The 16,481-nt window shown below is 36.7% G+C and overlaps 1 protein-coding gene across 1 annotated transcript; it reads right to left on the bottom strand.

The window, feature by feature from the left end:
- Nucleotides 1–517: 517 nt before the first annotated feature.
- On the bottom strand, nt 518–15,777 carry LOC128994528 (pre-mRNA-splicing factor ISY1 homolog). Its single transcript, XM_054419140.1, has 7 exons — nt 15,668–15,777; nt 14,491–14,513; nt 6,890–7,062; nt 5,969–6,172; nt 5,027–5,176; nt 4,635–4,756; nt 518–785 (listed from the first exon to the last, which is right to left on the bottom strand). The coding sequence occupies exons 1-7, from the start codon at nt 15,668–15,670 to the stop codon at nt 570–572; spliced, it is 891 nt and encodes a 296-aa protein (XP_054275115.1). The 5' UTR covers nt 15,671–15,777; the 3' UTR covers nt 518–569.
- Nucleotides 15,778–16,481: the final 704 nt, after the last annotated feature.

Raw genomic sequence — 16,481 nt, 5'->3', positions numbered from 1 at the left:
GTAATCAGTGCTGTAAAAATCACAATAAAACAGGCTTAGACAGTATACCCTTTGGGCACTGAAGAAAATGGTGCTATCTTGGATGACGATTTTTTTCTTTCTCCGTGCTTGCTGGAGATAAATTTAATTGAAAATAATAATCCAAACAATTAAAAAATAACCGAACAGTGTGCTTTCTTGGCAGCAGATTTGTTTACTAGTACTATTGATTAAACATGTTTTATTACTTTCTTGTGGATCAACTGGACAAATTTAAAGTGTACTTGATAATGCCTTGAATGTGTCTGTCTACTGTTTATTCACTATTGCTTTTCATGTGTCTCTACAACCAAATATTCAAGTACACACTATAAAATTTAACACAACACCACTATTAGAGAAGGTTTGTCAACAGCTATCTCATAGATACCTTTGCACTTTTACAGCCATAAAATAATAATTGAACTAAAATCTTAACTAAAATGTATAAACATTTAAACAAGGGTCCATGAATAAACCATTAAAACAAGAGTTGGAAAAATGTAGAAATATATTTACACATATTTACAAATGAATCACAAGACATTCAATCACGCTGAAGATGTAGATGAGACGCCAAGCAACTCTTTGGCTTCCTCCGACTGTGCTATGACACTCTCGCTAGCATATCTGTTAAGCAGTTCTTGTTTCTTCCTCTGGAGAAGGGCTTGCTCCACCTCCTTCTGAGACGGCACAGGAACATGTGCGATGAATCTGGGCTGACCTAGGTCTCTCTCCCCCTCCACACCCATCTCCTCATCCGAGCTCTGCAGCATGTTAATTTATTTCATAAACTATAATATTATTGTTGTACTAAATAAAAACATTATATGTCTATGTGGGTGTACTTGATCATTTGGTGTGACAACATATTTTCAAGTCATAACAAGCAATCGTAATGCTTCATTGCAGTTATATACATAGTAAATTATGCTGGTCAAGGGATATCTACAAAAAGGTCAGTTATCCTTACCCAAGAAACTCATAATTTTGGCTAATAAGGTGGACTTTTAAAGCTTAGTGTACGGTCCAACCCACCAACAGAACTAAATGTCAAAGATGAAAGGCAAGGTTTGTGTCTGGGCCTCGAAAACCAAAACCTTATTGTACTATTTTACTAGGAATTAAGTGAATGGACTGTTTTATGTCATAACTCAAACTCAACTAACTTTATTTACCTTTCTACAAACATAGAATAACAAATAAACATATGATCTATCTATATATTAATAGGCAAGCATGTTTCTTTAAAACCTTTTTTCTCAGCTTGTGTGCATCGTGGGATAAATCTACGCATACCGTTAGAAAGCTATTTTCCTGTAGGTGTGCAGAATCCCTTTATAAATTTAAATAGGCTCAAAGATAAGCACAAAAAATGAGTTTAAAAATTTGAAAAAATTAACATGGATCTTATGCGTTGCCATGCTGGTGACGAAATAACAACGAAATATAAACAGAAAATAAAAAAAAATGGAAGAAACTCCAATCACATGTTTTATTTACAGTGTGGGGTGAAAATAGAGAAGTGAGTAAGTTTACATTACATATTATTGGTCGAGTTTCGACCACTGGACGACCTCTCGTAATAATTAATAGAAATTAACAGGTGTTATGAAATAAACTGTTCTCACAACATCCTCCCTTTTAAGTTTGAAAGTTCTTCAACCAGCTTGGTTTGTGTATATTTCTCTTTGGACGGTTGTATGGTTCTGTTTGATGTGTATTTGCTGACACATTTTGTTCACTGTTTTCCTCTCTTAAATAAGGGGCAAGTTTGAGGTGGAATCGATTTCTTCTCACATTCCTCTTATCAGTTTCAACAATGTATGAACGAGGGCGTGAACAAAATGTGTCAGCAAATACACATCAAACAGAACCATACAACCGTCCAAAGAGAAATATACACAAACCAAGCTGGTTGAAGAACTTTCAAACTTAAAAGGGAGGATGTTGTGAGAACAGTTTATTTCATAACACCTGTTAATTTCTATTAATTATTATCATATGTTTATTTGTTATTCTATGTTTGTAGAAAGGTAAATAAAGTTAGTTGAGTTTGAGTTATGACATAAAACAGTCCATTTTGAGAATGGCGGAAACCTTTTCCTTATCAACAGAAATTCCATCGGATGAGAGGAAATGCCCGAGGAATTTAATACTTGACTTCCCAAACTCAGTTTTGTCTTTGTTAAGTGTCATTCCTACATTTTTAAGCTTTTCAAGTACTTGCCGAACAACTGTATCATGTTCTTCTTTCGTTTTGCCCCAAATCAGAATATCGTCCATATGGACTGCGACATTTGACTGGTTGTCTAAGATTTTGTTCATGCATTTCTGAAAATGTTCAGGTGCTGATGTGATTCCAAATGGAAGTTTGAGAAATTTAAAACGTCCAAAGGGGGTAAGGAAAGTAGTTAGATCCTGGGAATTTACATTTAAGGGGACTTGCCAAAAACCACTGTTTGCATCAAGTTTTGAAAACCATTTTGCTCCTGAGATTGAGCTGAGAGACGTTTCAATTTTGGGAATCGGATGATAAGACCGCTGGATGGATTCATTCAACTTTGTTAAGTCAACACATATGCGGACATCTCCATTAGATTTAGGCACTACTACCATTGCTGAGCACCATTCAGTAGCATGCTCAACTGGTGTGATTACATTATTTTGTACCATACTTTCTAGTTCTTTTTTCACTTGACACATTAGGGGTAAAGGTACTGTCCTAGGAGTGGTTATTGCGTATGGCTTTGCACCATCCTTAAGTGCTATTGTGTAGGGATCAGGAATGACGCCCAGACCACTAAACATTTCATGGTATTCGGTAAAAAAGTCACTGTCTACCTTTGCAACTCAATTAACAAAAGTTAAAATTTTAAAGTCCTGTATTGCTGGACGACCAAGCAAGGGTGTTATGAGTCCCTTCACTACGTATACAATGTGATTTATTTTAACATCTCTGTATTGGATATTAGCTCTAACACAACCTACAGTTTCTAATTTTGTTCTACCAGCCCCAAACAACTCAACTAGAGTCGGCTGGATCCTACTTGGATCAACTATGCCAGGGGGAATTACTGTTACATCTGCCCCTGAATCAATTTTAAATGTTTGTGGTTTTCCCTCAAATACTAATTCTAGTTTCCAGGGCTTACATTTTGACCCATCCCCAAGTGTACCTATGAATACTTTATTATTTGAAGGTCCAAGTTCACTTACTTCATTTTCATCAGTTACTTCCTGTGCTTCTTTAGATCTGCAGACCTTCGAAAAGTGACCAATCTTTTTGCATAAGTTACATGTTGCGCTTTTTGCTGGACACGTGCTTCTTGGATGGGACGGTTTATAACCACACCAGATACATTGCGCTGGGTATTCTTGTTTCTTTTGACGAAACCTATATCCTTGATTTTGGTTTGAACTCGATGACGTAGTTGCTTCAATTTGAACTCTTTTCTCATCACATAAATCTGCCTTCTCTTTCTTTACGTTATCTGCATGTCTTATAACTGTAATGGCCTTGTCTAAATTCATCTCGGGATCTAGCAACAAGCGATCACTAAGTTTCTCATCATTTAAACCCAGTATTAGTACCATCAACACCATTTCATCATTAAGTGAACCCCAGTCACAGGTTCTAGCCAAGGAATGGAGACTAACTATAAACTCTTCAACTGTTTCATTAATTTTTTGTTGTCTCTTCAAAAACTTTGCTCTTTCAAAAATTAAGTTTCTCCGTGGAATAAAATGTTTGTCAAATAAATCTAAGACTTCTTCAAATGTTAGCGTTGATTCGGTTGCTAAATTAAAAGATGCAAAAATCTCATCAGCTTTCTCACCTAATGTGTATATAAGAGTGTTGATTTGTTTGTTCTCAGACTCTTCAGATAGCCCAGATGCTGACCGATATCTTTGAAATCTTGTTTTCCATCCTGGCCAATCTGCTGGTACAAAGGAAAAACTAGCTGGAGGTTGAATAACTGAATGAGTGTTTGATACAATGATTGACTTCTTAGTTGAATTGTTGTATTCATTTTCTCTGCTTCTTTCATTTTCATTATCTTCATAGTCAGATTGTTTCCTTCTTGGATTTCTCTTCTGAGGCATAGCTCTAAACCGCTGCCACCATGTACTATTTTACTAGGAATTAAGTGAATGGACTGTTTTATGTCATAACTCAAACTCAACTAACTTTATTTACCTTTCTACAAACATAGAATAACAAATAAACATATGATAATAATTAATAGAAATTAACAGGTGTTATGAAATAAACTGTTCTCACAACACTTATGCAATAACCCATACAACTATTCTTTTTTACACCGTACAACTTGTACTTCTGGCACAGATTAAAACACATTATTGATAATGATCAGTCACTATAATAGACAATGGTAGAATATAATGGCAAGGACACATAATATGTTACTGTAGTACTCAAATGCTTTTATTTTAGTTTTTGGAGGAAAGAGGGCTTAAAAACGAGAAAATTAAGCTAAACAGAATGGTTACGAATACAATACCGTACTAATTAGTGGGTACTTAACCACTTTTCTCGGGTAAGCCAAACATTGTTTAGTGATTTGTGTGGATATTTTAAACTGAAAACTTACACTGTCATCAGCAGTAACAGAGTATATATTCTCTTCTTCCTCTTCCTCAGTCTTGTCTTCACCTTCGTTGTTTACACTTGCTTCTTTCTTTGCTTTCCAATCAGCAACAGCCTGTTGTATTGCTGCAAATTTGATATAATTAACAATGACACATAAAAACAACCATAGGACTTTTAAGGTTAAAAATACTTTTTACCTGTGACTGTTTTTTAAAGTACCGTAGCCGTTTCAATTCAGTTAGGTAAAGTAGTGTACCCAACTCAAGTATAGTGTTAACGACATTTGTAGAAGTTTTTTGTGTCGTTAACACTATCTTTACGCAATCGTTGTGTAAACTACTACTACGCACAAGGGTTTACATACATGGTAACACACTGATTCCTAAATGTTACCTTTTTTCTCCTCCCTGCTCTCGATTGGCAACAGTACACCATCGTCGTCGTCCCTGTAGCCGTAGTAGTCAGCATCAATGTCTTTCATCAGTTCACCTCTCGTCTTGCGAGGGGGAGGGGGCGGCTCCTGCTCAAACAGCTCTCTCACACCTGTTGTACATTGAAAGAACTTCAACTATCGTATCATTGGCAATGGAAGTTGTGATCCATCTCAGGTTTTCAAACCTGAGGTATCATAAGTTTCCTAATTTATTTGTAATTTTGCTGTGTTAAAATGATTTTCAGAGGCTTATTGGTCTCAACAACAGTATAAAGATAAGGAGTCAAACTGTTCTCTCCAAAATTTGAAAAATCTCACTAGTGTATGGATGGAAATTTTATTTTTGCTACAATTTCAGGGCAGCTTCTTAATCAGCTATATCATCCTACTACTGAGCTACTGTGCTAATTATCTGGGAGGAGTAGAACATACTTTGTGGCTTCTTAACATACCCTAAATGTTCTATTTCGTATAGACAATATGTCTAATTCTTGTAAGTTTCTAAAACATAAAAATTATGTCATCAGTGTGATACTTTTCCACTCTCAACGAAATTCAAAATTTCATCTATAGTCCAACATAGTAATAGAAAGTAAAACCTAATAAATAAAATAAACTGCTTGCGGAAAAGTGAGCAGACTTTGAGACTTCATTTGTGATATTTTGTCCAACTCACTGATCTTTATTTTTGTCAGACGATATCCAGGACTTGTCAGAAAACACTTATCACATGCAATCGTCCTACCCTGAGAAAGCAGGAAACTTTTCGGGTCCCGCAAAGCATTGCACTTGATTTCTCAGGTTCATTTTGTAATAATGATACAATCCATAGGGATAGGTATTTGACATTCACAATGTTCTAAATTTATATTAGGTACCATGTTAAACAACAAAAATAATACCTGGTAATTCTTTTGCAGCTCCAAAATACTTGTAGCCTCTGTTTCCGGGCACTTCTTTTCCCTCATGGTCCAACATGCGAGGGCCGACCCTGGCGTAGTCTGGACCTCCCAACTCCCTGATCTGGGCTTCCCAATGACCCTTCTCTCTAAGCAACTTGTTGATTTCATCGTTTAAATCTCGTATCCTAAATTCTCCAAGACCAGCTAAAAACAAGGATTTATATTAGAAGAGGCAGGGGATGGATTATAATGGGGGTTCAGAATCCTCTTAAAAGGTTTCAGTGGTCACAGAGGTAAGGTAAGGTACGGTAAGTGATAGTATGCAATGGAAGGTGGTATTTAGCTACTGTACATAAAACCAGAGTGTGTGATCATCCGCGAATCTCATTTCAAGACTTTTTAAATCGGCTTAGATTTAAAATGCATATCGTATAGGCCTATAATCGGATGAGAGAAATGTGTGGTCAGGTGACATTTATTTACAAGATGATTTTTCCCATTAAAACTATCATAATTTGTCCTTATGTGTGTACTATTCTGAATTATATTAAGTTTTAATTGACAACTTGATTCCCGTACATAGGACGGGCCAACAGCTTCTAATAATTCAAATAAAACATATCTTTGGATGTAGGCCTACCTATTGGAAGTGGTGTTTAAATCTTTATAAAAATGCTTTGAGCTACTGGAATAGCCTACACAAATTTTGGTCTTTTAGTTGTATCATCTTTGTTGATGTTAACATTTCCCAAGATGGGATCACAATAAGAAACTTCACTTAAAACATTACAGTTTAACTGCAACAGCAGCGGCAAATATACACCTGAGTCACACAAGTGATCTGCATCACCAACATATCATAATCAAAGTAAAATTAAAATTTCTCTTCATGGTGCTGTACAACAGTTCATGTATATTTACCATTTTGTATCTGAGCCACTTTCCTCGCAATTTCTCTGATAATTTGCATTCTCCACTTTTCAGCTTTTGGTAAATCTGTACACTCTGAGGCTAGAAATGGTCTTCTTTCTTTCTCCTTGGCACTTCCACCTTGTTCTGTCACCTGTGCGGCTCTCCACCGAGCCAAGGTCGTCCTGGAAAAGGTTTGTAGAGTAATAAAGAAAAATGTGCTCAGATAATTACAAAGTTATCCTTTAGACTCTTGGCAACATAAAATAAAACTGCATTTAGGCATAACAAAGCAAACTCACAAAAAACCATTTAATAAATGGATTGTGTTATTATTTCTAAGATCCAAGTTTGTTTGAAATGTTTTTAAATACTTGTTTAGTTGGTTGTTTCTGATGCTTTAAATGACTTGGGATAAAATTCAATTCACAATGCCCCTACAGTTAAAATAATTAGAACAAGTTAGTGCAGGATATAAAACTATACCGGTACCGGTAATGTAATTGTTATAATTCTACGAGATAACATACCCTATTCATTGCGGCAGACATTGAGATAATTCCTCAGATAAATTTAAAAAATAAATAAATAAAATGAGGTCAGTCGGAGCAACTGTATTTTTGGGGCTTGTGCTTTCGCTGACCACCAACTTTTTGTTTTAAAATTTTAAAAATATGAAAGTTTTCACAAAACCTTAACTATTTCATTGGTGCATCAGTAGTAAGATTTATAGGGTAGAAAAAAAAATATTAATTTTACGGGAAAAAATGCAAAACTGCATTTACTCAAAATCAGAGATTTTACGATTTTTTAAAATATTTTATGGAAAAAGTCTTTGATATATATTGTACATATTAAACAGAAGTAGGCTACTCTTTAAGTGTTTGAACCATCTAATTTTAGGCCTATGTGGAAATAGGCCTAATCAAGATTTTTTAAAATACTCATTTTACGTCACAACTGAAGAAAAAAAAATCCGTTTTAAGTAAAACCATGACTTAACTTTTCCGTTTTTTTCTACATTCTTTTTGACTACCTGAAAACGAAAAAAGATAGCCTAAACTTAATTAAGTTCTGTAAAAAGTATTGAAAAGCCCAAAACCTCTACTGTAGATGCAATTGCCCCACCATTATGTAAACACAGTTTTTTTTGGAAATTAGGGGCCATGTAAGCTCTTACCCCACCCGGGTGGGGCAAGAGCGAACACTGTGTTGTATTTTACACATGTAGTTTTGAAAATATATGTTTATTTATGACTGTTTTTTAGCTTTTACCACAAAAGTAGATTTTCTTAAGTTTTTACATGACATAACAAAAGCTGTAACTTCAAAAACAAAGCCAAAATAAGGTGTTAAAGTTCATCTCAGCCTCACGACCTCAGTAATTTACTGAGTTTATAGGCCTAATGGATATGCCTAAATCAAGCCTTGGGCCTAAACATAACTTACAATGATTATTTGCAGAAAGCAAAATGTGGCTGATGCGATTAGGGAGTCAGTAAGCTAAAAATATCGATTTTAACCATAACTGAAGACCTATAGACATACCAGTTGTTCAGTAAAAGGCCAGCTGACCATATGAGCATATTAAAATAATCCCCACATGTCAACAACAATACAATAATAAAAATTTGAAAATGTAAACATTCCAAGGTAAACATTCTGGTTAAAAAAGTACAATTTTTCTCTCTTGTAATATCGTTTCTTTGTGTAACATAATTCATTTCTCTCTCCTTTTATTTTGACTTATTTCATTTACCTTTTCTTTTTGTGTGCATTAAATAAACCTTTTTTAATTTGAATCTAAATTCTGTGTACCTACTGTGAGAACATTTTGGACATTCATGAAACATATCTTCTGGATAGACAACATTTGACCAGATCTTCTTTCAAGACCTTAATAACGTCAAAGTGGTAACATAACTAAGTTATAGTTCAGTGTTAAAAATTATACCAAAAGTCCATTATTTTCTGTTGTCAAAATTAAATTAATAACCCATATACAGTCCACTTTATTATTTCTACAATAACCTTTTGATACCTTTTTCTACATCTTTGGTCCTTCGAGCCGGATTGTTGATTAACCAATTGATTGGATTAATTATTTGGACTTTTGGTGAAGATTAAAGACGAACATAACCTCATAAACTCTCAATATTGTCGTTCACGCATATTTTGTACTCCCCCTCTACCTCTATCTCTCTCACTCTCTCGATCACATTAGCCTAATAGGCCTACTCCAATGACTGAAAGACTCTGTGACGTTATAGTCATTTTGTAAACATTATACCAATCCTTCAGTGTTTATATTTTTTGTTGATTGGTTCCGAGTTAAGGCCCACAAACTGTTTAATTGAACTAGCCTAATTCATTTTGTTTTATGTAACGAAGTGAAATAACTTTTGTGTCTTGTGTTTTTTGACTGTATTTGTGTTCAATGATGGCTTCTGTTAACCTAGGCCCGATTAAGGTTTCTACTTATAAAAGACTAACCAAACAATTCAAAGTTAGGCTTGGAAAAATTCAAGAAAATATAGATTCTATTAATGAAAGTGCTAAAGCAAACAACCTATCCTCTGTGCAAATAAAATCACTTCATAACTATTTAGATGAAATCAGGAAAAAGCGAGACGACTTTGAACTAAATTTCAGGCGCGTTTTAGAACATTGTTCTGACGAAGAACTCGATGGCATTATTCTAAATGATGATGAAAACACTATTGGTGAATTATGTATACGGTACATCTTTGTAGTACTATAGAGTCACTAATCCCTAATGACGAACCTCAATCTCCCCCTCAAGAAATGGTGAATGATTCCAACTGTACTGCTTTCATGCAACCTGTCCGCCTACCGCAACTTGACTTGAAAACCTTCTCGGGAAACTCAGCCGAGTGGATTAATTTCATCAATCTTTTTGATAGCGCTGTACACCTCAACACATCTCTGTCTCCAGTATCAAAATTTCAATACCTACTAAGCTGTCTAACTGAAGAACCTCTAAATTTAATTAAAAACTTAAACATCAGTGCATCTAACTACGAAATCGCATACAATTTGTTGCGCGATCGATACCACAATCACAGACGCTTAACTTCTTTACATTTAAATGCCATATTGGATCTTCCCATTGCTACATCTGAAAATACAAAATCAATACGTGAATTTCTAAATAATTTTCTGGAACATACACAATCACTTATTGCTTTAGAAAGTGACTTCACTACCAATGACAATCCTTTGCTGTCAGCTCATTTGCTCCGTAGACTTGATAGAAATTTACGGCAAAAACTTGAACATTACCGCTCATTCAAATCATGTGAAACTCATTCGTTACCATCTGTGGACGAAATCATTAAATTTCTCAATGAAGAATGCTCAAACAGTGAAGATGCCAACCTACACTCTTCAACTTTTTGTCACAAGGCTAATTCAAAGCCTGCCCTCACATCTAGTAAAAATTACTCCAAACCAAGCACCCGCTATACTGCACTTGTAAGCTCAGATAATCACTCCACTTCTGTAAAGACATTTCCATCATGCTTTGCCTGCCAACAAACCGATCACAAAATCTACATGTGTAAGGTTTTTGCTAAAAAATCTCCAAACGAACGTTACAAACTTGTAAAAGAGCAAAATAAATGTATTTCATGTCTTGGCAATCACACACTCAAAGATTGTCGCTCAACAGGCACATGTCTTAAATGTAAACAAAAACACCACACCTTGTTACATTTCGAAAATGTTGTAAAGTCGGTGCAGCCTCCTCCTATAGCCAAACCCTCAAAACCTTCAACTGCTACACCTTCTGTAGTCGCTTCTGCTCAACCAGAAATGTCGCTCTCGATTTCTCAGCCTGCAACTACGGTACTTCTAGGCACCGCTCTCATTAAAATTACCGCTACTAATGGAATCTCTCATGTCTTTCGATGTCTGCTCGACAGTGGAAGTCAACTCAACTTCATGACAGAGAGGGCAGCACAGCTATTAAACGTCTCTCGTCACCGCTCTACTCACACAATCGTGGGAATCTCTGCATCGCAATCCTCAACAAAGGGACATGCACTCCTAGAACTATCCACACTAGGCAGTGAAGTAATTGCTTCAAATCGACCTTTCCATATTCTAGATAGAATTTCCGCTCCTTTGCCTCGTACTCAACTCTCTTTTGAGGTTTACGAACTGGTAAAACCTTTTGTCCTCGCAGATCCGACCTTTCATATTCCTCAGAATATTGACATTCTCATAGGAGGTGCTTTGTTTCCAGAACTTCTTACTCATCAATCCTACCCATTGGGCTCAAACCTTCCATTCGTTATTGGAACACGATTGGGATTTGTGTTAATGGGCAATGCACCAACTTTGTCTAACTCTTCTCCCACCTCATGCCATTCGTCTCTATTATCCACTACGGACGAGCTACATAATACTCTACTTCGCTTTTGGCAACAAGAAGAGGTACCGCAGTGCAATCTTATCTCTGAAGACGATCGCATCGCTGAAGATCACTTCAAATCAACTCACTCCCACTCTCCAGATGGAACATATGTGGTTCGACTCCCTTTCAAGGACCAACATCAACCACTGGGCACTTCAAAATCTGCTGCTGAACATAGACTTCACTCAATCGAACGAAAGTTTGAATCCAACTCTAATTTCAAGGAATTGTATACACAGTTTATGACTGAATATGAAAATCTCGGACACATGGTCAAAGCATCCCCTTCCGATCTTTCGCAACCACACTACTATCTGCCTCATCACGGTGTACTGAAGGAAACCAGTAGTACAACCAAACTTCGTACAGTTTTTGATGATAGTTGCAAAACCAGTACCGGTGTCGCACTAAATGATATTCTTTTAACCGGTCGCAAACTTCAAATTGACATTTGTGACATTTTGTAGAATTTTCGTTCACATAATTATGTGTTCAGTTGCGATATAAGGAAAATGTATCGTTGCATTCAAGTTCATCCTGACGACCAGAAGTATCAGTTAATTCTATGGCGTGATCCAAAGACTCAAGAAATCTCCACATACAAATTAACGACAGTTACATACGGTCTAAGCAGTTCACCTTTCCATGCCATCAGAACGTTACATCAACTTGCTGACGACGAAGGAGGGTCGTTCCCAGCAGCAGCCAAAGTTTTACGGGATAATACGTATGTGGATGACGTCATCTGTGGAGCTCATACACTCAACGAAGCTAAGCAACTACGAGATCAGCTGATTGAACTTCTTGCACGTGGTGGTTTTGAGCTAAGAAAATGGACATCCAATTGCCCAGAAATACTCCAAGATTTGCCTCAAGATCATCTAGAAACACCAGTCTTTTTGGAAGCCACTAATCACCCTCATTTTGCCATTCTTGGACTACATTGGTCACCCATTTCAGATTGTTTCACTTACAACTTAAGTCTCCCTGATGGTCCTCCTACAAAACGATCAGTGCTGAGCATTATAGCACGCATTTTCGACCCTACCGGATTTTTGTCACCCGTGACCATGTGGGCAAAAACCCTCATGCAAATACTCTGGTCACAAGGTATCCAATGGGATGACACTCTTCCAAATGAACTCGCCGAAAAATGGCACATTTTCGTTGATGAAACCTCTCTACTTTCAAGTATTAAGATCCCTCGCTCGTTCCATTTCACTACCACATGTTCCTTAGAACTCCATGGATTTTCAGATGCCTCCGAAGTAGGATACTCAGCAGTTTTATACTTCCGCTGTGAGTTTTCAACTGGAGAAATCATCACTCGTCAGATTCTCGCAAAAACACGTGTAGCTCCTTTGCAACGTGTTACTCTACCCCGCTTGGAACTATGTGGTGCATACTTACTTGCAAGACTCACAACCTACTGTTGTACAATTTTCAAAGAAAAGATTGACCTTTCTCAAACTACATTGTGGTGTGATTCATCAGTAACCCTCACTTGGTTACACACCCCATCATATCGACTAAAAAAGTATGTTGCCAACAGAGTTGCTCAAGTCCAAGAATTGATCCCCTCTCACTCCTGGCGCTACGTTCCCTCAACGGACAACCCCGCTGATTGTGCGTCACGTGGTTTACTTCCCACTCAACTCATTGATCATCCTCTATGGTGGAATGGCCCTCCATGGTTAACTCTATCAGATGATCATTGGCCATCTAATCGCTTCGTTCCAATCAACTTGCAAGACACTCAAGAATGTAAAACTACTCCTCTAAATGTCCTAGTTTCAACCCAACCTCCAGAATGGGATCTTCTCTCCAAGTACTCATCGTGGTCCAAACTACTCAGAGTAACAAGCTATGTCTTGCGGTTTATCCATAATGCACGTAGCTCTGACCGAAGACATGGGCATCTCACCGTCTCTGAACTTAAGAACTCAGAGCGTACCATCATCAAGCGTGTCCAAGCTACATGTTTTACGAATGAATTGACTCTACTTCTCAAAAACACACCCAGTACCTAATCTTCAACCCTTAGACCATTTTCTGGATGCTTCCGGCATAATTCGTGTGGGAGGCCGGTTAAGAAGCTAACACACAAATTCAAAGACAAACCTCCTGTAAATAGTTTATTCATAATATACTTCAGTGCTCCGTTATTTTGTTACAATTTTGTGTTCATTGTTATAAAACTATCGTTTTATGGAGGCCGGTATGTTCAGTAAAAGGCCAGCTGACCATATGAGCATATTAAAATAATCCCCACATGTCAACAACAATACAATAATAAAAATTTGAAAATGTAAACATTCCAAGGTAAACATTCTGGTTAAAAAAGTGCAATTTTTCTCTCTTGTAATATCGTTTCTTTGTGTAACATAATTCATTTCTCTCTCCTTTTATTTTGACTTATTTCATTTACCTTTTCTTTTTGTGTGCATTAAATAAACCTTTTTTAATTTGAATCTAAATTCTGTGTACCTACTGTGAGAACATTTTGGACATTCATGAAACATATCTTCTGGATAGACAACATTCGACCAGATCTTCTTTCAAGACCATAACCCATTGAGTGCCAACGTCCGGGGAACCGGACGTTTTTAAAACGAGCCAAAAGTGCCAACGTCCGGCCGACCGGACGTTTTTAGAACGAGCCAAAAGTGCCAACGTCCGGCTGACCGGACGTTTCGTAATGATCGAACAGCTGTCATAACAACCGAATAAATACTCGGATTCTTTTAACCCATATATTAACATTGAGTCGAAAGTTGCTAGATGCGATACATCGATTTTCGTTGGTCGAAATATCGAAAATTCGATTTTTCCGAAATTTTAACCTAAAAATCGCCAGATCGCGCTCGGCATTTTTAGCGCGACCTTCGGGAAAAATCATCGGCATTTTTTGAGCGTTACTTTTATTTCTCGCCTGGCACTCTAAGGGTTAATAACGTCAAAGTGGTAACATAACTAAGTTATAGTTCAGTGTTAAAAATTATACCAAAAGTCCATTATTTTCTGTTGTCAAAATTAAATCAATAACCCATATACAGTCCACTTTATTATTTCTACAATAACCTTTTGATTACGCTACACCAGTATAAAAATATTTTCAAAATCAGCTAAGCTATAGCTTAATAGGTAAGTACTTTGATATAGGCCTAAAACTTACATAGCTTTCTCTGCATTCCTAGCCTGAAACAAAGAATTCATTTAATTTAAAACATAGGCTACACAAATTATACATTTAAAAATTAGTAATTGATGAAGGATCTTAGCCTATAAGGCAAAACTTTATATAACTTACGACTCTAATGATTAGGGTAAATCAATTGTGTTAATAGATTTTCTTATACTAACTTAATCAATCTTAGCAATTTATTTGGAATCACAGAATCTTTACAAAACGTGACTAGCCTATTATAGTATCTGCCACAACGGACACCAGCTACCGCGACTAGCCACACTGCTAGTTGAAGTGTTTAGGACTAACTCAAAGTTTTTTTTGTAAGGGGACAGTCCAAACCAGAATGGTGTATAAGTTAGGCAACTGGTAGTTAGGTTACTACGTAACTTAACTTTCTATTAAGCATATTAGATGGACAGGCCTAGCATCATTAATTAATCACTCAATGACAAATAATAGCATCAGAATCTCAACCCCCCCCCCTTGGAATCTTATAATGTTGATTGTTGAAATCTAATAATGGTATTTAGATACACAGAGGATACACGTCCTGTAACCAGACGTGGATTAGGCGTCCGGTAGTGACGTCCCGGAACGCCATTACCACAACGATCAGCGTTGTTCGTGGTGTAGTGGATAGAGTGCTCGGCTGATATTCAAGAGGTCACTGGTTCGAGACCCATCGGTTTCTTTAACTTTTGGTCACAGATTTTGCTTTGAATGTAATTTCTTCTTAACTAGGTAAGTTACATCTTTTGTTAGAATTTTTGGCATTTATAATTTTATGTTATGAAGAGAATTGAACCTTCATTTGATTTTTTTTTCATTATCAGCAAGTTTGGTTGGTTAGGTTAGGTTATGACAGTAACTGCCGGACGCCTAATCCACGTCTTGTTACCGGACGCGTAACTTATCCTCTGCGATTTAGATATCTGGACCATATAGCCTAGTTAATAGATAAATAAGGATTATTTAGGTTATGCCAACTGGTCAAGAAAGAGATCAATAGCAAATTGTACTTGGCCTATTTTAGTATGTTTTAGACCCTATCTATGGTCCAACTTGATAGGTCCAATCACTTTCTTGGCCAATTCCACTAAGGTTAGGCATATACCTACATTGACTTATAATTTGTGGTAATAATGATTCTGAATAAACTTACCATTTTCCTAACTTACTCCACAGAAAAATATCCTTTAATTGATAATTATTATGAACGCCTATTGATTTGAATCCTGCTTTTGTTGAGGTTGAGGTTAGGTTAGGTTAGCAGCAACAACGACAACAAATCGGACAGTACTCAGTATTCTGTAATATAATATGTGCACTGAGTTGTGGTGCGGCACACGGGAGATTTTTGGATTTTTCAGTTGCCGTTATGACGTCATCATTAGTGCAGAAGACTCAACAGACAGGAGCGCCACTTGTCTCGAACGGGCAAATTTTCTGAACTTGCCCCACCTTGAAATTTTAATTGTTTCTAGGGAAGAATATTGGTCATTGGATGATTGCTAGAATCAAACTTGTAGCATCTTTCAACAAGCTATTTTATCGTTTATCAGTTCGCCTCATTAGGTCAAATGATAATATTTCAGTGTCAATTTGATGGAAATAATTCAGATTCAAACAGTTTCAATGGTTATCGATCATGACACCCACCCGTCTCAAACACTCTGCATTTATATATGAATAAAAATCGAGAATCGAGAACGTATTTTTAATAGACTTGACATAGTACTAGCATAGACTAAGGCCCGATTTCACCAAATTCTCGCTAACGATCGTTTAGTTAAACTTTGGTTAAAACTAACCGATGATTTAAACCACAGTTAAGGAAATCTGGTTTCACCAACGAAAACGCGTCAAAACTAACGCCGGTTTTATAAACGAGAGTTTAGAGTCAAATCCAGGTGGCGGTGGCAGTGAAACTGTCATAATACCGGGCTGTTACGGGAGCAAGTAAACATAACCTAGAA

The sequence above is a fragment of the Macrosteles quadrilineatus genome, unplaced genomic scaffold (genome assembly GCF_028750875.1).
Source record: "Macrosteles quadrilineatus isolate MER2022 unplaced genomic scaffold, UCM_ALF_1.0 Scaffold_5__1_contigs__length_97177068, whole genome shotgun sequence".
NCBI classification, from domain to species: Eukaryota; Metazoa; Arthropoda; class Insecta; order Hemiptera; family Cicadellidae; genus Macrosteles; species Macrosteles quadrilineatus.
This window is presented reverse-complemented; position numbering and strand designations above follow the sequence as displayed.

Coding starts and splice junctions, on each gene's coding strand:
- LOC128994528 (XM_054419140.1), bottom strand. Junction 7,063..14,490: donor AGGAATGCAGAGAAAGCTAT/GTAAGTTTTAGG, acceptor AACCTTTTCCAG/GACGACCTTGGCTCGGTGGA. Junction 4,757..5,026: donor GAGCAGGGAGGAGAAAAAAG/GTAACATTTAGG, acceptor TCAAATTTGCAG/CAATACAACAGGCTGTTGCT.